Raw genomic sequence first — 24425 nt, forward strand, 5'->3', positions numbered from 1 at the left:
AGAGAGACCCTCTCTGAAATTCGCCGCCAGGGCGCACTCATTCCACTGAGTAAGCACAGCCCATTTACGGAATTCCTGGCAGTATATTTCAGCTTCGTCTTGCCCCTGAGATAGGGACATCAAGGCCTTTTCCGCCTGAAGCTCTAACTGAGGTTCCTCATAAAGCAACCCCAAGGCCAGAAAAAACGCATCCACATTGAGCAACGCAGGATCCCCTGGAGCCAATGCAAAAGCCCAATCCTGAGGGTCGCCCCGGAGCAAGGAAATCACAATCCTGACCTGCTGAGCAGGATCTCCAGCAGAGCGAGATTTCAGGGACAAAAACAACTTGCAATTATTTTTAAAATTTTGAAAGCAAGATCTATTCCCCGAGAAAAATTCAGGCAAAGGAATTCTAGGTTCAGATATAGGAACATGAACAACAAAATCTTGTAAATTTTGAACTTTCGTGGTGAGATTATTCAAACCTGCAGCTAAACTCTGAATATCCATTTTAAACAGGTGAACACAGAGCCATTCCAGGATTAGAAGGAGAGAGAGAGAGAGAAAGGCTGCAATATAGGCAGACTTGCAAGAGATTCAATTACAAGCACACTCAGAACTGAAGGGAAGGGGAAAAAAAAAAAAAAAATCTTCAGCAGACTTCTCTTTTCTCTCCTTTCTCTGTCAATTAATTTAACCCTTTAGGGCCGGTCAAACTGTTATGGTTCTCAATGGCAAGAGAACATAGCCCAGCAAACATAAGTACTAGCTCTTGGAAGGATGGAAACTAAACTGACCATGAACTAAACCTGCCGCACAACTAACAGTAGCCGGGTAGCGTTGCCTACGTTTTTTATTCCTAGACGCCCAGCGCCGGCCGGAGGACTAACTAATCCTGGCAGAGGAAAATATAGTCCTGGCTCACCTCTAGAGAAATTTCCCCGATAGGCAGACAGAGGCCCCCACATATATTGGCGGTGATTTTAGATGAAATGACAAACGTAGTATGAAAATAGGTTTAGCAAAATTGAGGTCCGCTTACTAGATAGCAGGAAGACAGAAAGGGCACTTTCATGGTCAGCTGAAAACCCTATCAAAATACCATCCTGAAATTACTTTAAGACTCTAGTATTAACTCATAACATCAGAGTGGCAATTTCAGATCACAAGAGCTTTCCCGACACAGAAACGAAACTACAGCTGTGAACTGGAACAAAATGCAAAAACAAACGAGGACTAAAGTCCAACTTAGCTGGGAGTTGTCTAGCAGCAGGAACATGCACAGAAAGGCTTCTGATTACAATGTTGACCGGCATGGAAGTGACAGAGGAGCAAGGTTAAATAGCGACTCCCACATCCTGATGGAAACAGGTGAACAGAGGGGATGATGCACACCAGTTCAATTCCACCAGTGGCCACCGGGGGAGCCCAAAATCCAATTTCACAACAAACCTCCCTGCCGGGTTGGTCTTGGGGTTCCCTTGGTTGCAATGTCATAACCCAATCATTGACTGTGAGGCTTGTGAAATTTGTTAAATGGGGTCTGAAATGTGAAAATCCATGTCTGATTTCTGCATCTGTGTCGTCCGTCGGTCTGGAGGGTATTCCAGAGTACCTGAAAGACTTTGAGTATGTGTTTTCTGAAAGTCAGGCTGAGAGGTGGCTTTTGATTGTGCCATTGACCTGGTTCCTGGGGCTAAATTGCCTAAGGCCCGATTGTTCAACCATTCTGGTCCAGAGTGGGTCACCATGAAGGAATATATTTCTGAGAGTCTCCGCAAGGGACATATCTGCCCTTCTGTGTCTCCTGTTGCTGCAGGTTTCTTTTTTGTAAAAACAAAAAAGACAGTGGTCTTCGCCCATTCTTTGACTTTCGGGAACTGAATAAGATTATCATAAGAAACACATACCCCCTTCCACTCATTCCTGATTTGTGTAACCAATTGTCCAGAGCCAAATGGTTTTCTAAGTTGGACTTGCAGGGGGCATATAATTTGATCCGGGTACGGGAGGGGGATGAGTGGAAGACTGCATTTCTTAACTCTGAAGGCTTGTTTGAAAATCTTGTTATGCCGTTTGGATTGACCAATGCCCCTGCGGTCTTCCAAAACGTCATGAATTATGTGTTCTCTGGTTTTATTGGACGGTTTGTGGTGGTATATTGAGACGATATTTTAATTTATTCATCTGATAAGCAAGCCCAAATTGGTCATCTTCGCTCAGTTCGCCAGAGACTCAGGGAAAGCCAGCTATTCGCTAAGTTAGAGGAGTGCTCATTTTTTGTTCAGGAATTGTCCTTTTTGGGGTTTATTGTCTCTGGTGAGGGTTTCCGTATGGACCACAAGAAGGTTCAAGTCATTATTGATTGGGTGCAGCCCCATGATCTGAAGGGTCTCCAGCGATTCTTAGGATTCGCTAATTATTATTGTAGGTTTATTTAGGGCTTCTCTCAAATAGTCAAACCCCTCACTGATTTGACGCAGAAGGGGGCTGATGTTTAGAATTGGTCAGCTGCAGCAGTTGCAGCATTTCTGTCTTTAAAAAAAAATATTTTATGACTGCCCCGATTCTGGTCCAACCTGATCCATCTGAACCTTTTGTGGTGGAGATTGATGCCTCGGAGATGGTGGTGGGGGCGGTGTTGTCCCAGGGGCCCACCACATTGACCAATCTGAGACCTTGTTCTCGAAAAAGTTCTCCCCGGCAGAGCGAAATTGTGATGTGGGCAATCGGGAACTGCTGGCGGTTAAGTTGGCTTTTGAGGCGTAGAGGCATTTTTTGGAGAGGGTGGCTCATCCCATTACTGTGATTACTGATCACAAGAATTTGGCATACATTAAGTCTGCTAAAAGGTTGACCCCTAGGCAGGCCTGATGGTCACTATTTTTTCCCAATTTCAGTTTTCGATCACTTTTCACAGAGGATCCAAGAATGTAAAGGCTGATGCCTTGTTCCGGAGTCTGGATCCGGTTTCTCCTCCATCCTCCAACATGGGGTGGTGGTGACTGATGTGTCGTGAAAGTTGGATCGGGAAATTCGAGAAGCTCAGTCTCAACCTCCCTCATCCAAACCCGTTGATAAACTGTTTGTTCCGATTCAGTTTTGCTTCAGTGTGCAGCAGGAGTTTCATGATTCGGCTCTGTGTGGTCATCCTGGGATTTCGGCTACTCGCTACTCGAGGGGCCATCGCGAGGGCTTTTTGGTGACTTTCGTTTACGTCTGATGTTAAAAAGTTTGTCTCTGCTTGTGAAGTGTGCGCACGCGCTAAGAGCTCTCATAACCGGCCGGGGAATTGGTGCCTTTGCCATTTCCTGATAGACCATGGACACATTTGTTAATGGGCTTTATCACCAATCTCCCCCCTTACAAGGATTGTATTGTCATATGGGTGGTGGTGGACAGGTTTTCTAAACAAGCCTTCTGCGGAAACCTTGCTCAGGTTGTTTGTGAAGCATGTGGTTCGTTTGCATGGGATGCCTTTGAATGTGGTGTCTGATTGTGGAATGCAGTTTGTGTCCAGGTTTTGGAGGGCATTTTGCAAAAGGCTGGGTGCTGAGTTATCCTTTTCATCCGCATACCATCCAGAGACCAATGGTCAAACTGAGTGGAATAACCAGTCGTTGGAACAAATTTTGCACTGTCTTTCTATTTCCAGACAGGATGATTAGTGTGATGCATTGCCGTTAGCGGAGTTTGTGTTCAACCGTGTTAGTCACTCCACAGGCATTCTTCTGTAATTACGGGTTCAATCCACATTTCAGGGAGTTCTCCCATTTGGACTTCGATTGCCCTGGGGCTGATGTAGTTGTATACTGGTTGTGGGACTTGTGGTGGGAGGTCCAGAGGAATATTAGGGAGGATCAGAGGAAGTTTAAGGTTTTTGCAGACAGGAGACGGGCTGTAGGACCAATGCTCCAGGTTGGGGATAAAGTTTGGCTGTCTACCAGGAACATCAAGCTTAAAGTTCCTGCGGTGAAATTGGGGCCTAATTTTATCGGCCCTTATGAAATCATGAAAGTGGTAACCCGGTGGCATTTTGGTTGCATCTTCCATTATCTTTCAAGATCCCAAATGTGTTCCAAGTCCTTGTTGAAACCGTTGGGGGCTGTTGAGGAAGGATCTTTGAGTCCTTCGCCACCCATTTTGGTAGATGGTCAGGAGGACCTTGTGCATTGGAAGGGGTATGGTCCGGAGGACCGATCTTGGGTTCATGCCCGAACGGTTCATGCCGATCATCTGGTGCAGTATTTTCATGCCCGATTTCCTGAGAAACCTGGAGGTCCAGTGGCCCCCCCGTTGAGAGGAGAGTACTGTCATAAGTCAGGACGCGGCAGTTCTGCTCCGTCCTGGTCAGGTCAGGGTTAAGTTTGTCCGCCTCTCTTTGGTTCTGGGGCAGCTATTTAATGCTGGTAGTTCCTGGGTCCAGTGTCGGTGATACTTCTGATTACTTGGCTAGAGATTGCTGACCCAGGTTATTCGTCTGTAATCGCTGTTCCTCTGCGTGTGTCAGTTTCGCTGTGTATGATCCGATTTGTCCTTTACTACTGTCTCTGTCTTCCTGCTCGGTACTGCTTTGTCCCTCCTGGTATTTTGACCCCTTGGCTCGTCCCTGTTTACTCATCTGTCTTGCCCTTGGTTACTTCGTTCTTGTCTGGCTTCTGACCCTTGGCTTTGCTTTGACTTCGTTATTCGGTTTGCTCACCTTTCTCTGCACCACAGTCGGCTCTCTGTCCGCTCACGGGTAGCTCCGCCCCTGTGGTCACGTGACCGGCCTAGCTCCGGTCCTGTGAGCTCTACACACCCCGGTCTTCTTGCTCTGTGTGTATCGGCTCGCGTTCCCGGCTAGCGCCACTCGCCTAAACCCCGGTGACACTATTCCCGTGTCACTACACTTTGCATGTCATGTCTCCCCCTTTGATGTGGGCTCCAGCACTGAGGCCACATCTTTCTGGCACATGTCAACTTTTTTGAACAGCTGATGTGCCTGGAACAGCGCGTGTGGAATTGAGATCCACCTGTGGACAGTAATCCTTTAAATGCCGCTGTCAAACTCTGACCGTGGCATTTAACATGCGCTTTTGGGAATCGCGGCAGATATCTGCCAATCGGTGACCACCGATGGGCTGGCATGACAACCAGAGGTCTCCTGCAGACCTCTATGGTTGTCACTGCCGGATTGCTATGAGCAAGTGAGTATTCTGCTACATACAGGCGATCTGATCATTGCCTGTATGTAGCAGAGCCTATCGGGTTATGGCAGCTTCTAGTCTCCCATGGAGAATATTGAAGCATGCCAAAAGTAAAAAAAAAAAAAATCTTTAAAGATATTAAAAAAAAAAAAGAAAATATATAAAAGTTCAAATGGCGCCCCTTTCGCCCCATTCAAAATAAAACAATAAAAAAAAATACACATATTCGGTATCGCCGCGTTCACAATCGCCCGATCTATCAATTAGAAAATAATAATTAACCCGATCGCTGAACAGCGTAATAAGAAAAAAAGTCAAAACACCAGAATTACGTTTTGCAATAATGGGCGAAAAGAAAAGAAAAAGATAATATCTGCAGCAAAAATGGTATCATTAAAAACATCAGCTCAGCACACAAAAAATAAACTCTCACACAACCCGAGATCATGAAAAAAGGAGAAGCTTGCAAGTCTCGGAAAATGACACCATTTTTTTTCAACAAACTTTGGAATTTTGTTGTCACCATGTAAATAAAAAAGAACCTATACATATTTGGTATCTATGAACTCGCAATGACCTGGAGAATCATGATGGCAGGTCAGTTTTATCATTTGGTGAACATGGTAAAACAAAATAAAAAAAAACAGTTGTGGAATTACACTGTTTTTACAATTTCACAGCACTTGGAATTATTTTACCATTTTTGAGTAAACGATATGGCGTTTAATGGTGTGGTTCAAAAGTACAACTCGTCCCGCAAAAAATAAGCCCTCACTTGGCCATATTGACAGAAAAATAAAAAGGTTATGGCTCTGGGAAGAAGGGGAGTGAAAAACAGAAACGCAAAAACAGAAAAAGGGCTCCGTCATTATTAATGTTACCTAGATCAATTCCTATAGGTTTTCAAAAGCACTGATTGATGTTGTTTAGGAGGAATACTTACTTCCACTGTATAAAAATTGCACTCCACTTGGGATTTTTTGCTCAGTTTTCCAGTACATTATGCAGTAAAATGAATGGTGTCAATCAAAACTACAACTCGTGCAAAATCAAACTCTCATATGGCTATGTTGATGGAAAAGTAATAAAGTAATATTTCTTGCGAGAAGGGTAAGAAAAATATAAATAAAAATCGCCTGGCCGGGAAGGGTTAAAATTGATTGGTCACTTTTCATTTCAGCAAATTTTAGTGGACAATCTATAGGAACCTTTCACAATCTGTTATTATGGATTAAGTAATCCAGCATTAAAATTCTAGGAGATTGTGTAACCCCCTTAATGATCGCCGATATGCCTTTTAATGGGGGCAGTTAAGGGTATTTATTACTCAGTGCTGACACCCCGGAGAACACGATTCGGGTCGATTTTTACCATCACTTGTCATGTGATGCCGTTATTCAGTGAATAACGGCGAACACAAAAAAAAAATCTAATTTTCCATTAATCTCTCTTTCTTCTGACATGATCTAGCATACCAGAGGAGAGAGAAATGGGGTCCCACGAGCACCCCGGCCCTCCACGTCCTCTTCCAGGAAGAAAATGATGGGTGCATGTACAAGAAAATGGTGGGTGCATGCGCAGTGCGCTGAGATCTGCCAGCCAGTACCCACAACAATAGGAGATTTTTCCTATTGGTTCATTTTGATCACTGTGATAGACCCTATCACAGTGATCAAAAAAAAAAAAAAATAGTAGATCAAGCCCCCTTTGTCACCCCCTTAGTTAGATAAAAATATTCAAATTAAAAAATTTTTAAATTTGTGGTGGGGTTGGGATTGTGTTGGGGATTAGGGTTGAAGCTAGGAGTTAGAGTTGGGATAAGGGTTAAGGGTGTTGAGGTTAGGGTTGGGTTTAGGGCTGTGTTAGGGTTGGTGGAGATAGAATTGTGGGGTTTCCACTGTTTAGGCAGATCATGGGGTCTCCAAACGAAACATGGTGCCCGCCATGATTCCAGCCAAAGTCAAACGGTGCTCCCTCCCTTTTGAGCCCTTCCATGCGCCCAAATAGTGGATTTCCCTCACATATTGGGTATCGGTGTATCCAGGAGAAATTGTACAACAAATTTTGAGGTCCATTTTCTCCTGATACTCTTGTGAAAATAAAAAAGTTTGGGTCTAAAGTACATTTTTTGTGAAAAAAGTTAATTTTTTCCTTCCACATTTCTTTAGTTCTCGTGAAGCACTTGAAGGGTTAATAAACTTCTTTAATGTGGTTTTAACCCCTTAACCCTCTGAGCTTTTTTCGTGTTCGTTTTCACTCCCCTTCTTTTCAGAGCCATAACTTTTTTATTTTTCCGTCAATATGGCCATGTGAGGGCATATTTTTTGCAGGATGAGTTGTACTTTTGAACGACATCATTGGTTTTAGCACGTCGTGTAACAGAAAACGGGAAACAAATTCCAAGTGCGATGAAATTGCAAAAAAAGTGCAATCCCACACTGTTTTTTTGTTTGGCTTTTCTGCTAGGTTCACTAAATGCTAAAACTGCTATTATGATTCTCCAGGTCATTACGAGTTCATAGACACCAAACATGTCTAGGTTCTCTTTTATCTAAGTGGTAAAAAAAAAATTCACACCCGCAGCGTCTCCATTTTTCATAATCTTAGGTTGGCTGAGGGCTTATTTTTTGCGCGCCGAGCTGACATTTTTAATTATACCACTTTTGTGCAGATACGTTCTTTTGAACGCCCGTTATTGCATTTTAATGCAAGGTCGCAGCGACCAAGATAACATAATTTTGGCGCTTTGATTTTTTTTCTCACTACGCCGTTTTGCGATCAGGTTAATCATTTTTTTATTGATAGATTGGGCAACTCTGAATGCGACGATACCAAATATGTGTAGGTTTGATTTTTTTTTAATTGTTTTATTTTGATTGGGGCGACAGGGGGGTGATTTTATTTTTTTTTTTTATTTTTTTATATTTTTAAAACACATTTTTTACAATTTTGGCATGCTTCAATAGCCTCCATGGGAGACTAGAAGCATCCACTACTCGATCGCCTCTGCTACATAGAGGCGATGCACAGATCACCTCTATGCAGCAGAATTACAGGCTTGCTATAAGCGCCGACCACAGGATGGCGCTCATAGCAATCTGCCATCAACAACCATAGAGGTCTAGAGGAGACCTCTGGTTGTGATGGCAATGCACTGATGACCCCCGCTCACGTGACGGGGGTCAGCGGTGCTCGTACTTCTGTCCGCGCGGCCGGCAGCGCTTGTTAAATGCATTTAACTAGTTAATGGGCACGGGAGGATCACGATTTCACTCGCGTCCATTGCGGCCACATGTCAGCTGTTGAAAACAGCTGGAGTGGGGGATACTGCCAGCTGACGTACTATTCCGTCAGCTGGCAGAAAGGGGTTAGAGGGAATCTGTCACCCCAAAATTGGCCTATAAACTAGGGCCACCGGCATCAGGGGCTTATCTACAGCATTCTCATATGTCAAAAAGAAAGGGTAGCGGGCACCACACAGAGTATTTAGGGATCAACCAAGTGCATATATATATATATATATATATATATATATATATATATATATATATATATATGTATATGCAATACAAACCAAACAAGAAAAGATATGCACACAATTGGGATCAACCTCAAAAAATATACACAGTTTATTATTTTCAATACAAAAACACAGCAAGGCAAGACATACTTGTTAAAAACATTTAAAATCACAAAAAGATGGCACACATCCCCCCAGGTAAGTAAAGAATGTACTGACAAAGCACTTTACAATAGACAATCTGCCCAGACTAAGGTATATAAGAAGGAACGCTCAAACCCCCTGCCTGTCTGCTGCCAGTTATATAAAATAACCCTCTGATGAAATACTCATATCCTAAATATAGGGGCATTAATATAGACATATTTACCAGACATGCTGCACAGGAGTCAGGTCCATAAAATAGAAAAAGAAATCCCAAGAAAACCTGAGGTCACTTATCAAACCTGATAGTCCTCCAGACACCTAATACACCTACACGGTCAGATGAAGATACAACGACCGAAAATAGAGTGCTGACCATGGGGGGGAAAGGAAACAAAGCAACACGCGTATCAACGCTCTCAGAGCGTCTTCATCAGGATTTAGGATTATCAGCCATCTTTTTGTGATTTTAAATGTTTTTAGCAAGTATGTCTTGCCTTGCTGTGTTTTTGTATTGAAAATAATAAACTTTGCATATTTTTTGAGGTTGATCCCAATTGTGTGCATATTTTTTCTTGTTTGGTTTATATTATCTACAGCATTCTGTAATGCTGTAGATAAGCCCCCGATGTCACCTGAAAGATAAGAAAAACACTCATATTACACTCAACCAGGGGCGGTCAAGGTGCGGTCCCGATGGGCGTCGCGGTCCGGGTCCGGGGCCTCCGATCTTCATACGATCACGTCCTCTTCTTGTCTTCCTGCCGCGGCTCCTGCGCAGGCGTACATTGTCTGCCCTGTTGAGGGCAGAGCAAAGTACTGCAGTGTGCAGGCGGCGGGAAAGGTCAGAGAGGCCCAGCGTCTGCACACTGCAGTACTTTGCTCTGCCCTCAACAGTGCAGATAAGTACGCCTGCCTGAAGATGGGAGGCGCCGGACCCGGACCGCAACGCCCATCGGATGCGAACTGCACCGGGACCGCCCCGAGTGACTATAATATGATCTGTTTTTCTTATCTTTCAGGTGACATCTGGGGCTTATCTACAGCATTACAGAATGCTGTAGATAAGCTCCTGATGGCAGTGGCCTTAGTTTATAGGCCAATTTTGGGGTGACAGATTCCCTTTAAGCACCTTTAGGGGTGCAGTTTTTAGAATGGTGTCATTTTTGAGCATTTTCTGTCATATTGACCCCTCATAGTCGCTTCAAATGTGATGTGGTCCCTAGAAAAATGGTTTTGTAAATTGTGTTGGAAAAATGAGAAAACGCAGGTCAATTTTTAACCCTTCTAACTTCCTAACAAAAAAAGTTCTGTTTACAAAATTGTGCAAATGTAAAATAGACATGTGGGAAATGTTATTTATTAACTATTTTGTGTGACACCACTCTCTGATATAAAGTCACAAAACTAAAAGTTTAAAAATTCCAAAACTTTCCAAATTTTTGCCAAATTTCCATCTTTTTCATAAATGCAAGTCTTATCGAAGAAATTTTACCACTAATATGAAGTACAATATGTCACGAAAAACAATCTCAGAATCAGTGGGATACGTTGAAGCGTTCCAGAGCTATAACCTCATAAGTGACAGTGATCAGAAATATAAAATTTGGCTTGGTCATTAAGGTCAAAATTGGCTCGATCATTAAGGGGTTAATGCAAGGATCTCAAAGGTCTTCACCAGTGAGGGGCCCAATCATAGGACCACCTGCTCTATTATATCAGTTTTCCCTTATAGGCTATATAGAAAGTAGGTCAGACACCAGATGTGTTTCTGTAGGCAAGAAGTCCCAGCCTTGTGTCCATATCTACGCAGATTACCTGTAACTATGACAGCAAGGTACAGCTAATTTTCTCAGTCAGCAGTACCGCCACTCAAATAGAAACCACACTGGTGCCCAAGATCACCACTCCTGGTCCAGAATTCATATAAGCATCTGAAAATCCCATGTCATTTTTCGAAGTATTTGTCACATAGTCAGCAGATTCTTACTGTACACAGCGATGGAGTGGTGCTACTAATCTATGTTCTCTGCCCCTAGTAATCTAATTACCAGTCGCTGTCTTCATCCGTTATCGGTGCCGGTCCAGTCCTGATCTGCAGTCTTGTTACTGCACCTGCTGACTGACAGGAAGTCAGATGTAATGATCACATACTCTCAATGCAAATCTTTGAGAGCCTTGTCTGCTCCTTGTTCTGGTTCTCATAGACTTACATTGAGAAATGATCTTCGTTTCGCCCAGCAAACACTGGAGCGATCCGGCAGGTCACAAACTGTAGAAGACGACCGGAGAACAGCTGAAGATACCGGCTGACTACAGAAGACAACCGGAGAACAGCTCAAGATGGCGGCTGGTAAGTATAATACTGGGGGCAGGGAACTTACATTAGCCACACCACTCCAGCTGTAAAATTAAAAAAAAATGCTGAATAGTTGTTAAATTATAACAAACTAAGGTCCTAAACACCATTAAATATTACAAAATATGAATGAATAAAAAAAATATAAGGAAATGCAACGATTTGGGTTTTTTCCACACAATGACCATTTAAAGGGAAGCTGTAACATATGATTAAAAAGAATTGTTATGCACATTTGTCCTTAATGTTTGGTGCTATAAAAATATATATGCTGTAATGGACTTTGAAGATATATTTTGTCTCTCTAGATTGTTTTTGAAAGAATTGGCTCTTATGGGCGAGACCCAAGAGAGAGAGCGAATACTGGCCCACTTCTCTCAGCGATATCACCAGTGCAACACAAACAGCATATCATCTGAAGGTTGGTGTGAAATAAAAAGGTAGCCTTGTGCATGCATGTAATATTGTTTTATAAATCATGGAAGTGTACTGAGACAAAATGTAGCATATGAACTATTTACCAACCACCAACCATACACTTGGCACAGGTCCAGAGTAAGTGTTAATGATGTACCTGCCTTGCCTGAATAGCAGGATGAGACCTGGAGTGATATCAGTGTGGGACTTTGTTTTAAAGGGACTCTGTCACCTGAATTTGGAGGGAACAATTTTCAGCCATAGAGGCGGGGTTTTCGGCTGTTTGATTCACCCTTTCCTTACCCGCTGGCTGCATGCTGGCTGCAATATTGGATTGAAGTTCATTCTCTGTCCTCCATTGTACACGCCTGAGTAAGGCAAGATTGCCTTGTGCAGGCATGTACTATGGAGGACAGCCAGCGGGTAAGGAAAGGGTGAATCAAACAGCCGAAAACCCCGCCTCTATAGCTGAAAATTGTTCCCTCCAAATTCAGGTGACAGAGTCCCTTTAAGATCTTTATATAATGTCAATCAAGAAATTATCTTCCCACTTTCCTATGTGCTAGTTATTTCTGTTATATAGTTAATCTTTTTCTCTCCCTAACAAATGGGCAGTAAATGGGCAAAAGTTTTCAGACACCTAAATGTTTTTCAATTTTTTAAATTTTTATTTATACATTTTTAATGAGCAAACAATAAACATCTCTTAATAAATGAATTACAACTCCGCTAACTCCAGTCATCAGGACAATTAAGCAATTGACTAACGAGTGATGGACGATGCCACAGCTGACTTTCTTACTAGGTCAGTTATTGGGGAACTCATAGTGAGCATGTGGAATGGAATGGAATATATATACACTGCTCAAAAAAATAAAGGGAACTCTTAAACAACAAAATATAACTCCAAGTAAATCAAACTTCTGTGAAATCAAACTGTCTACTTAGGAAGCAACACTGTTTGACAATCAATTTCACATGCTGGTGTGCAAATGGAATAGACAACAGATGGAAATTATTGGCAATTATCAAGACACACTAAAGGAGTGGTTCTGCAGGTGAGGACCACAGACCACATCTCAGTACCAATGCTTTCTGGCTGATGTTTTGGTCACTTTTGAATGTTGGTTGTGCTTTCACACTCGTGGTAGCATGAGACGTACTCTACAACCTACACATATGGCTCAGGTAGTGCAGCTCATCAAGGATGCAAGCTGTGGCAAGAAGGTTTGCTGTGTCTGTCAGTGTAGTGTCCAGAGGCTGAAGGCGCTACCAGGAGACAGGCCAGTACACCAGGAGACATGGAGGGGGCCATAGGAGGGCAACAACCCAGCAGCAGGACTGCTACCTCAGCCTTTGTGCAAGGAGGAACAGAAGGAGCACTGCCAGAGCCCTGCAAAATAACCTCCAGCAGGCCACAAATGTTCATGTGTCTGCACAAACGGTTAGAAACCGACTCCATGAGGATGGTCTGAGTGCCCGATGTCCACAGATGGGGGTTGTGGTCACAGCCCAACACCGTGCAGGACGCTTGGCATTTGCCACAGAACACCAGGATTGGCAAATTCGCAACTGGCGCCCTGTGCTCTTCACAGATGAAAGCAGGTTCACACTGAGCACATGTGACAGACGTGACAGAGTCTGGAGATGCCGTGGAGAGCGATCTGCTGCCTGCAACATCCTTCAGCATTACCAGTTTGGAAGTGGGTCAGTAATGGTGTGGGGTGGCATTTCTTTGGAGGGCCACACAGCCCTCCATGTGCTCGCCAGAGGTAGCCTGACTGCCATTAGTGTTATGACCCCAATGGCAGAGGGTCTCAGAAATAATTACTAAGTCTGCAAACACAAAAAACCAGCTCAGGGCAGTGGTAACTGAGCTGACCATATATCTAATCCTAGCACCACAAATAGCAGCAGCCGGGGAACGTGCCTACGTTGGTTCTAGACGTCTTGCGCCAGCCGGAGAACTAACTAACCCTAGAAGGGAAAAGAAAGACCTTTCTTGCCTCCAGAGGAAAGACCCCAAAAGTTGGATACAAGCCCCCAACAAATAATAACGGTGAGGTAAGAGGAAAAGACAAACGTAAGAATGAGCTAGGTATTTAGCAAAGAGAGGCCCACTAGCTAATAGCAGAATATAGTAAGATGACTTATATGGTCAGCAAAATCCCTATCAAAATATCCACGCTGGATATTCAAGAACCCCCGAACCGTCTAACGGCCCGGGGGGAGAACACCAGCCCCCTAGAGCTTCCAGCAAAGACAGAAATCACATTTAGTACAAGCTGGACAAAAATAAAAGCAAAGCAAATAACCAAAAAACAAAGAAGCAGGACTTAGCTTAATTTTGCACGAACAAGGAGCAGCAGACAGGAGCAAACAGAAAGGATCTGATTACAACGATGCCAGGCACTGGACTAAGGATCCAGGAAGCTTATATAGCAACACCCCTGGACTAATGACCCAGGTGGGTGCCAAACTGAGGAAAGACAATCCCAGAGTCATATCACTAGTAACCACAAGAGGGAGCCAAAAAGTCTAATTCACAACACATTAGGTACCGAGTTGAGATCCTCAGACCCCTTGTGAGACCATATGCTGGTGCGGTTGGCACTGGGTTCCTCCTAATGCAGGACAATGCCAGACCTCATGTGGCTGGAGTGTGTCAGCAATTCCTACAAGATGAAGGCATTGAAGCTATGGACTGGCTATGACCGTCCGTTCCCCAGACCTGAATCCGATTGAACGCATCTGGGACATCATGTCTCGCACCATCCACCAACTTCACGTTGCACCACAGACTGTCCAGGAGTTGGCGGATGCTTTAGTCCTGGTCTGGGAGGAGATCCCTCAGGAGACCATCTGCCGCATCATCAGGAGCATGCCCAGGCATTGTAGGGAGATCATACAGGCACATGGAGGCCACACACACTACTGAGCATCATTTCCTTGTCTTGAGGCATTTCCACTGAAGTTGGATCAGCCTGTATCTTCATTTTCCACGTTGATTTTGAGCATCATTCCAACTCCAGACCTCTGTGTGATATTTGTTGTGATTTACGTTGATCATTTTTAGGTTTTCTTGTTCTCAACACATTCCACTATGTAATGAATAAAGATTTACAATATATTCAGTGATATCTAGGATGTGGGATTTTAGTGTTCACTTTATTTTTTGGAGCAGTGTATATAGCCCCCAATACAATCATTGCCAACACCACACTAACAAAAGTAACCACTAGCTGCTACCACCAATCGTTTATACAGGCCAATTGGACACTCGTTACAGGTAGCGTATGACTTAAGGGGTGCAGAGCTATTAAATTTTATATATTTAATCCAGAAAAGTAGGCAGTGTTTATAAAAAATATACAAAGATGTTACAAAATGTGAACAAAAAAACAATACGGTATATGCAATTACATGCCATAAAAGGGATAACGAAAGAAAAGTACTAAACTTGCGTCACGGAAATGAGTCAGAGCTTAGTGGAAGGAAGCACTCTTTTTTAGGAAAATGGACAGAACCACAGCAAGCTGTGTCTTCCAGGACTGACAAATGATAGAAACTCAAACTCTGATTTTTATTAGATCTTGATTGCTTCCATGAACCTCCCCTTGGTGAGCTCATATGGGGGCTGGTCGTGGAATGTGCTATGTCTTTAGAAGATTATGATTTCCCCAACTTTCACGATATGTTTGCCCTTGGAGGTCATAGGCGGGAGATATTGTCATTTCCTAGTATGATTTTACCTTTCTATACAGATGAAAAATGCATGGATAGCATCATCCCACTGACCCAATATTAAGTTGGAGGTGTTTGGCCAGCCTTACGGTGATGTGAGTGAATGTGTTATGTTTCTACATAGAGCTGAGAAAAAAGAATTAGATGGGTACAAAGGCAAAATGAGCAATGGTAAGTACCCAGTGCTGTACAATATGACTGTGATGCCAGTCACTTTTCACAGCCAAGCCGTGAGTCAGGATAGTCAAGAAGCTCAAGGTCAGAAGCCAGGAGAGTAAGTCATAAATAGAAGGAAGAGATAAAAGCATAGTTAGGTAACGTTCCAAGGTCAGAATACCATTATGATAGTAGATCAGAGCAGAAGTAGTTAAACCGATGGATGGTCAGAATAAGGTCCAAGGTCAGGCAACGAAAGATCAACATACAGAACTTGAAGCACAGAGGAACCAAACCACACTAGCTGAATGTACGTCTGGCAAAGATCTGTAAGAAACAGCTCCATTAAGCAGCATGGCAATCACCTGGGATAATGTACACTTGGAGACAGCTATGCCTCCCAGTCTCAAACTGGATAGTCCAGCTGTCAATCAACACACTGACAGCTCAGCACAACCCTGTACCAGATTGGACTGCTGAGCTGTCAGCAACTGCATCCCAGAGACACTGAGGGGCGGAACCGTGATAATGATTATTGCAATACATTAAGAGGAAAAAAACTTTGACAAGAGTTCTTTTTTAATGTGACCAATGTTAACGTATCCATTACACGTCTCTACTTTTCAGCAGCAACCACTATTTCTCCAGTTTTATCATTAGAACTGGTTATCAACAGCATATTCTCATACACCCACATTGTAAATTAAATGGTTCACACATTGACAATTTGGAGACATGGAGAATTATTTATAACCGTGATGATGCATCTATTATTCTATGCTTCTAGATGGTACAGACACAACAGGGTTAAAAACTTGTTTTGTTCGAAAATGCAAAGAAGTGCTGAGTAGATCATTAGATTTTATTGTGTATTGTGTATTAAATGCAGCCTTGAATCAAATATGTTTAGCAATTTCATAACTTATCTGCAGTCAGAGCTTGCAGATGATCTTTCTATCAAAGGCCATGTTTCTATGATGACAACTGAGGTCAAAGTGGCATAAAGTCTTAATCAGTTTCTAATACAAAACTGGTGATCTGGCTGCTTGAAAGGTCTGTGGCAACAACTGATGCACCATGTGAATGTGAACAGTCCCATAAGAAACTATGCAACAGTTTCCCTCCAGCATTTAAAGGACCGCTCCAACTTTTTTTATTTCTGTGCTGGAGTGGTGCCACTAAATTAATGTCCCCGCCCCTAGTATTATAGTTACCGCTGTCGTCTTCTGCTCCTTCCGATGCATCTCGTGTTCTGCGCTGCAATTTTGTGCCCCAACTTCTGACTGACCAGATGTCAGAGGTAATGGTCACAAGCATAGTTACATAGATATATAGGCTGAAAAAAAGACCTAGGTCCATCAACATGAACCTTTCTCCACCAATTGTTCATTTTGTCACTAATTTAACTAAAGCCCACAATGTTATGTGTATCAAGAAAATCGTCCAGCCCTTTTTTAAAAGCTGTTATTGCGGTCAGGCATTCCACAGTCTGACTGCTCTAACTGTAAAGAACCCTTACCTATTTAGCTGCTGAAATCGCCTTTCTTGCACTTGTAATGAGTGACTCCGGTTCTTAGTATGGTCTTTGGAAGGAATAAGTCATGTGCCAGTCCTTTGTATTGACCACACATGTATTAGTACATATAAATGAGATTTCCTCTGAGGCGTCTTTTTTCTAAGCTAAGCAAGCCCGACTTTTCCAATCTCTCCTCATATGATAGGTCTTCCATCCCTTGTAATAATCTAGTTGCCCGCCTTTGAACTGACTCTAACTTCTGAATATCCTTTTTAAAATGTGGAGCCCAAAACTGGATCCCATATTCTAGATGTGGCCTCACCAGTGATCTATGAACGGGTAACAATATGTTGGGATTGCGGGATTTTATCTCTCTCTCTCTCTCTCTCTCTCTCTCTCTCTCTCTCTCTCTCTCTCTCTCTCTCTCTCTCTCTCTATATATATATATATATATATATATATATATATATATATATATATATATATACGAGGTATATATATCCTAAAATCTTGTTTGCTTTTGCGGCTGAGGTTTGACATTGAGTACTGCTGCTCAGCTTACTTGTAACCAGAATACCCACGTCCTACGTCCTTCTTATGTTCTGTAGTCCCAAATATGCTCCCATTTAATGTATATGCAGCAATAGGATTACTCCGTCCTAGGTGAATTACTCTACATTTATCAACATTAAACCTCATTTGCCGAATGTTTGCCCATTCAGACATCTTATCCAGATCGTTTTGCAATGTTTTAATGTTAAGGTCAGATTTTAGTATTCTACATAGTTTGGTGTAGTCTGCAAAGACTAACACTTTACTCTCAATCTCATCCACAAGGTCATTAATAAAGAGGTTAAAAAGAATCGGTCCTAGCACAGATCCCTGCGGTCCCCCTACTGACTATATCCCATTAAGAGAACATACCATTTATGATGACTTTTTGCTTGAAAAAGGTCTCTGGACCGAAACGTCGCCACAGGAGTGAGAATAAAATGTAAGATTTAATCTTCACTACAGTTTGAGGCGCTGTTTTTTTATTTATTTGGATATGGAACACACTCTGTGATGGATTCCCTGGTTTTGACGTGCGCCTCTTGGTCTTGAAAGACTAGGACAATTAAGGGTGCGGTTTAACACCAGTTTTTGTTTGAATCTTTGTTCCCTGTCATTTAGCCAATTCCTTACTCATCTGCATATGGTTTCACCCAGTCCCTGCTTCTGGAGCTTCAGTATAAGGCTGTTATATGGTACAGTATCAAATGCATTTGCAAAATCCATATAAATCACATCAGCTGCATTACCAACATCCAGATTTGTACTTAGAACCTCATAGAAACATAAAACGTTGGTTAGACACGACCTATCTTTCATGAATCCGTGCTGGTTGTCAGTTATTTTATTATTCTCTGCAATATATTTCTGCAGTTCATCTCTTATAGTTACCTGGACCCACCTTCTTACGTTTCTTAAATATCGGTACCACATCAGCCATCCTCCAATCCTGTGGCATCACCCCTGTTACAAGAGAGTCTAAAAAATATAAGATACAGCTGTCTGTCAATAGCTGAGCTCAATTCCCTCTGTATCCATGGATAAATGCCATATGGGCCAGGGGATTTGTCAATGTTTAATTTGCTCAGATGCAGGTGATTTATTTTTGTGTAAAACTAGTTATATCAGGTGGTGAATTTTGATTTTTACCTTGTTGAAAGATCACTGGAACAGACTTGTAAACATGGATGAAAAGTTCCTGTTTAATATCTCAGCCATTCTCTATAATTATCTTTTATTATCGTCTTTTAACCATCTATTTTTTTCTTTTTCGCATTAATGTATTTATAAAAATTTGGGGGATTTATTTTAATGTCGTTGGCAATTTGTTTCTCTGTAGATGACTTTGCTAGCTTGATTTCTTTTTTACATTTCTTATTCAGATCTTTATACTCCTGAAATGCTATTTCTGTATTCTCGCCCTTCAGGATTTTAAATTCCCTTTGTTTTTGTCTTATTAAACTCTGTACTGTCTTATTTATTATGGCTTCTTTTTTATTCCTTGACATTTTACTACCAGAAGGTATAAGTTTTCTACAGGATTCTATTAGTATTTCCTTAAACATTCCCCATTTATGTTCCGTATGCCCAGTTACGTAACATGGTCCTAGTCTACTTGATTAGCTTTTCCCTTAATTAGCTGAAATCAGCTTTTCTAAAGATTTAGGTTTTTGCATTTTCTCTTTTAATGCTTGATTGAAAATTACATGGAAACCATATTGTGGTCACTGCTTTCCATATTGTGGTCGCTATCTATTTGACAGAACCAGACCCAACAGACTACCCCCCCTGGTTGGTTCATCTACCAGCTGAGAGAGGTAATTGTCCTGAACTATGGATAAGAACTTGCAGCTTTTAACACAACCAGAAGATTCTATTTCTCATTGAATGTCTGGATAGTTAAAATCCCCCAAAATAAGGACCTTATTATTATTTGCTGCCTTTTTAATTTGTTGCAGCATTTCATCCTCAACCTGTTCAGCTATAGTAAGAGGCTTATAGCAAAGTCCAATTAGCAGCTTTCCATTATTGCCATCCCCATGTACATTTACCCACACCTATTCTACATTGTCACAGCCTCTACCAATGTCATCATTGAGCACAGGTTTTAAGTTGGATTTTAAGAAAATACACACCCTTCCACCTTTTTTGTCTTTCCTGTCCATTCTAAAGATAGTGTAACACCCTACATTCGTCACCAAGTCATGGCTTTCATCTAGCCAGGTCCAGCCACATCGTATTCTGTGACCTACACAAGAGTCTTCAGTTCAGTCAATTTGTTTGTGAGACTTCTTGCATTTGCTAGCAGATATTTAATACTATTACCACATTTGTTACTCCAATGCAGATCCTACTTTCCTTGCATATCCCAGCCCCCCTAAATGGTCCTTAACCCCTACTATCTCACTCTCTGTCTACTCTATCTATCCCCTTACTAGCACAACTACCTTCCCTCCACCCATATCCTAGTTTAAAAGTGCCTCCATCCATCTGACCATTTTTTTGCCAAGCACAGCTGCGCCCTCCTCACGGAGGTGCAGCCCATCCCTACCATAGAGCCTGTAACCAACAGAGAAGTCAGCCCAGTTTACCAAGAACCCAAACCCTTCCTTCTTGCACCAATTTCCAAGCCATGTATTTATCCCCCTAAGCTCCCGCTGTCTTTATAGTGACGCTCGTTGGCACCGTCAGTATTTCTAAAAACACCACTTTGGAGGTCTTGGCCTTTAGCTTCTTTCCTAGTTCCCTGTAATCATTTTTAAGGACCTTCCACCTCCCTCTATCTTTGTCATTGGTACCGATGTGTACCATGACCACTGGGTTTTTCCCAGTCCCACCTGTCAGTCTGTCTATCCGATCCACAATATGTCGAACCCTAGCACAGGTGAGCTGCTCGAATATTCTAGAACACTTAACTCACAGACACTTGATTACATGGACCAATTACTGGCTACCCCTTTTTTTTCTTTAGATAAGGTGTCCACAGACAAAACACAGATGATGCCCCAACAATTACAACAGTTACACAGTAATTGCAAACTATGACATTGCATTTAACTATGTACTTATGTTCCTCCTCTGCACTTTAATGCCGCCTGCGCTCCGCTCAACATCCTCTCTTAGACTCCAGTGTAAGTCTGTGAGAGCTTCGTACTAGCCTTGTCTGGCTCTTAGACTTACATTGAGTGCGACTTCCAGATCATCCAGTAAAATCTGGAGCGATCTGGCATGTCACAAACTGCTAGAGACCGACCGGATTATTCCTGGGAATAGATGAAAACAGCAGCTAGTAAATATAATACTAGGTTCAAGTAACTTAAATTAGTGACACTAGTCCAGCACTGGAATAAAAAAAAATGCTGAAGAGCTGCTTTAACCCCTTAAATAGCACTAAGGTATACGCTGCTTTGCTTTTGTTCAGCACTTCCACCGATCAGCTGTTTTTAGCTCTACCACTTGCAGGATGTAATCAGAGTGTGGCTCAAACAGAACATCTCCATTCTCTGTAGTGGCTGTTGCTGAGAACTGTGGCTCAGCTCTTAAGTTGAATAGAATATTTCTTGGTGCTTACATTGAATGAGCGCAACTCGTTTTCTCTGTTACACTAAGTAAAAAAGTAGCCTCTATGTTTGAAAAAAGTTAGTTTATATCCAACATGTTTCGCTTCTTTTATGGTGACCTCAGAGGTAACAAGGTTACACCATTACTAGTTATGTTACAAGGCTGGTTAAAAGGAACCAAACAGCTGATTCAAAATTTCAGCCATGTACAATACTAGCCAAAAGTTTAAACATACCTGTTTATGCAGTGGTACACATTGTAGATTCAAACTGAAGGCAGCAATACCACAAGGGGACACATATGGAAACTATGAGAAAAAGAAACGTGTGAAAAACTAGAATATGTATTAAACGTTATATTAATGAACAGATTGACTTATCCTTATCAAGACTTATTCTGTGGAATTAACAGTGTTCAGACAATGTTTCCAACCATCAGGTGTATTTTGCAGAGGCAGTGTTGGTGCATAGCTCCATACAGTGCTGAGCTTTATTTCACAACTGTTCAAAACCAGAACATGGCAAGAACTATTAGACTAAGTAAAGAAAAAGGACATTTCATCATTACTTTACGATATGACGACTAGTCATTCTGGAAAATTGCTAGAACCTTGAAGGTTTCCTCAAGAGCAGTTATGAAAACCATCAATCACTGTGATGAAACTAGACTTCATGAGGACCGCTGTAGGAAAGGAAGCCCAACAATTACCTCTACTGCAGAGGATAAGTTCATCAGAGTTATCAATCTTTGAAAATGCAAATTGATAGCACCTGAGATAACAGCTTTCATCATGATGCATAGACATCAAGTAGCAGACACCTCTCAACATCAACTGTCTGGAACAATTCGACAATAAAGGTTGATCTCTCGCAGTCTCCTTCAAAAAAGGCACTAGAGAGGGCCGCAAACTAGAATATACTTGTTTGAGTCAAAAGAAGGTTGTAACTATGCCTTGGCACTGACTGACAACCGACTCAGCACTCATGCACTGCTGTGTTAACTACCAGTCATTGTAGCGGCGTGCTTATATACGCTGCTCACTATGTACTGAGTGCAAGCCATAGGCTGTAAGTATTAATTGAGTTAATATCCTCGCAGCAGCCACACAGTTTTAGAATGTTATTACCCTGCAGATTCACCACATATCTGCCGGACAGTAGCATTTGGAGACATGGTAGGTTCTCTTTAAAGGGTTAGGCTTTGACTTATGAGGTAATTGGCTCTAACAATTGATGGTACTAGACAGAGAGTGTTTTTCTTCCAGGAATAGAGATCATTTACATGCATATTTCTATTTTGACTGTTGTCTCTTTTCTTTTCTTTAGGACAGATAGCTAAGGTAGATAATGACACTTGTAAAGAGCAACAAATGCTGGTGGGCAGGGCCGGACTGGCCATCTGGCAATTCTGGCCAATGCCAGAAGGGCCTGTCTGGTTATGGGCTGCTTTGTCTGCTACGTTGTTAACAGAACCATTGTTCTCAGGATACCCATACTGTTCAGTGTTGTGACAGTACACAAAGTCGCTGACTCTGTCATTTACCCCAGCAGGCCACGGGTATCATTAATACATTGGTCTTGTAGTAAATCTTGCTTTCCTCCATCCAGGGTAATATTAGTAACATATCCCTATCTGGTACTTGGGGATGGGCACAGCATGGACCTATGTGATTTTAAATGCCAGGGCTGAATTTCAGCTCCAGTCCGTACCTGCTGGTGGGTCACCACCATAGACCTCCTCCCCAATCCAGCTCTGTGAATGGGTGGAGGAATCTGGGAACTGCAATATTTAGCATTAGTCTTCTCACCCACAATTCTTTACTACATAAAAACAACTGTGCTGCACAGAGCTGGGCAATATAGTTATAAAAAATAATTCTAAGGTATAGAGACATTCTCTGAAGAACATTCAGGCATAAATACTGTAGGTACTTTACTGTTTCATAGGCTTGGGAAAAAATCTTTACATATTTGGATATTGTTGTGAAATAGGACAACGTTGGTTTATCTTTTTAGTTCTTCTTGTACTTCATGTAAACTCCCTTAGATCTTAGATATTTATTTGACTATTTTATAGTTAAAGCGGCCACAAATTGATTATTATTAGTGATTACATATCCATTATGGTGTTGTACATATAAATGGATTGAATTTATTTTTTAAATAGTTTATTTGATCTCACGTCTTTAAGAAACTGCAACTGGATATCATACATCTGCTTTATATTCACAAAAATATGTTTCTTTTTATACCATGTTATTGTTGTCTTACAATAAACAGAAGCTGTTTTCTCTTATTCAGCACTATAAATTGCGTTTTATCTTATGTCAACAGCAAAGATAAAGGAAAGAAAAATAAAATCACATTTTTGCAAATTATATATGTGCTGGAGTCAGCAAAACAGCCATTACTCTCTTATTATTTTGCATCATAAGGGAATACAATAAAATTGCATACTGTCTTCAACCCCTAATCATACACACAGGTTAAAGTAAATAAAGGAAAACTTTGCTCTTTAGCACCAATTTATAGCACTTTTTCAGTTTGTCTGCCAAAAAATCAGCAATTGTATAAATGCTTTTAAATTCCTTTGTTGAAGAATTGATGTAACTGCCAGGTGAAAGATTGGAAATCTTTTGGATAAGATGGGGGAAGTACTGGTTCTCCTTATAGAGATCAGCGGAGTATAGAAATATGTAGGCAATGTCCCATGAGATGTAAGTATGCATATTAGTTTCTTTCATTTTGCCATGTGAATACTTTTCCGCCCAATGATGACTGAAGTATTCTAGGAGTGATACCTTTATTGGCTCACCAGAAAATAATATGTTTGCAAGCTTTCAGAGCACAGAGGCTCCTTCTTCAGGCAAGATTACAAATAGATTAATAAGAAACAAGCACAACATTTAGGGAATATTACAGCAGGACATTTGTTCAGTGGGGTGGGAGGAAAATTGGTGCTGATCTCCAACCCATATTCCATAGAGATCACAAATTGAAAGACATATTCCCAGAACTACCACTTCTCTCCTACAAACAACCCCCTATGTAGCTGTTTTTTACTGATATCATTTTGGGGTAGATACAACGTTTTGGTTGCCTCTCATTGTATTTTTTGCAGTATTGCGGTGGCTGAAAATAATTCTATCGTTTTAGATTTTTCTTATCATTACACTGTATACCAATCGGGTTAATATATTTCATATTTTGAAAGATCGGACTTTTACTAAAGTAACAATACATCGTGTATTTTTTTATTATTTCTTTAACTTTAATAGGGCAAAAA

At 41.7% G+C, this 24425-nt stretch overlaps 1 protein-coding gene across 5 annotated transcripts in view; it reads left to right on the plus strand.

Moving 5' to 3' along the window:
- The window catches only part of PSD (pleckstrin and Sec7 domain containing), a 543766-nt gene that overhangs the window by 243578 nt on the left and 275763 nt on the right, over positions 1-24425 (plus strand). For all 5 annotated transcript variants that reach the window (XM_077259193.1, XM_077259189.1, XM_077259192.1 and 2 more), the window contains one exon: positions 11503-11615. In XM_077259193.1, the coding sequence (XP_077115308.1) occupies positions 11503-11615 (113 nt within the window). The remainder of the gene's footprint in view (positions 1-11502; positions 11616-24425) is intronic.

Source organism: Ranitomeya variabilis, chromosome 4 (genome assembly GCF_051348905.1).
Source record: "Ranitomeya variabilis isolate aRanVar5 chromosome 4, aRanVar5.hap1, whole genome shotgun sequence".
In the NCBI taxonomy this organism is placed as follows: domain Eukaryota; kingdom Metazoa; phylum Chordata; class Amphibia; order Anura; family Dendrobatidae; genus Ranitomeya; species Ranitomeya variabilis.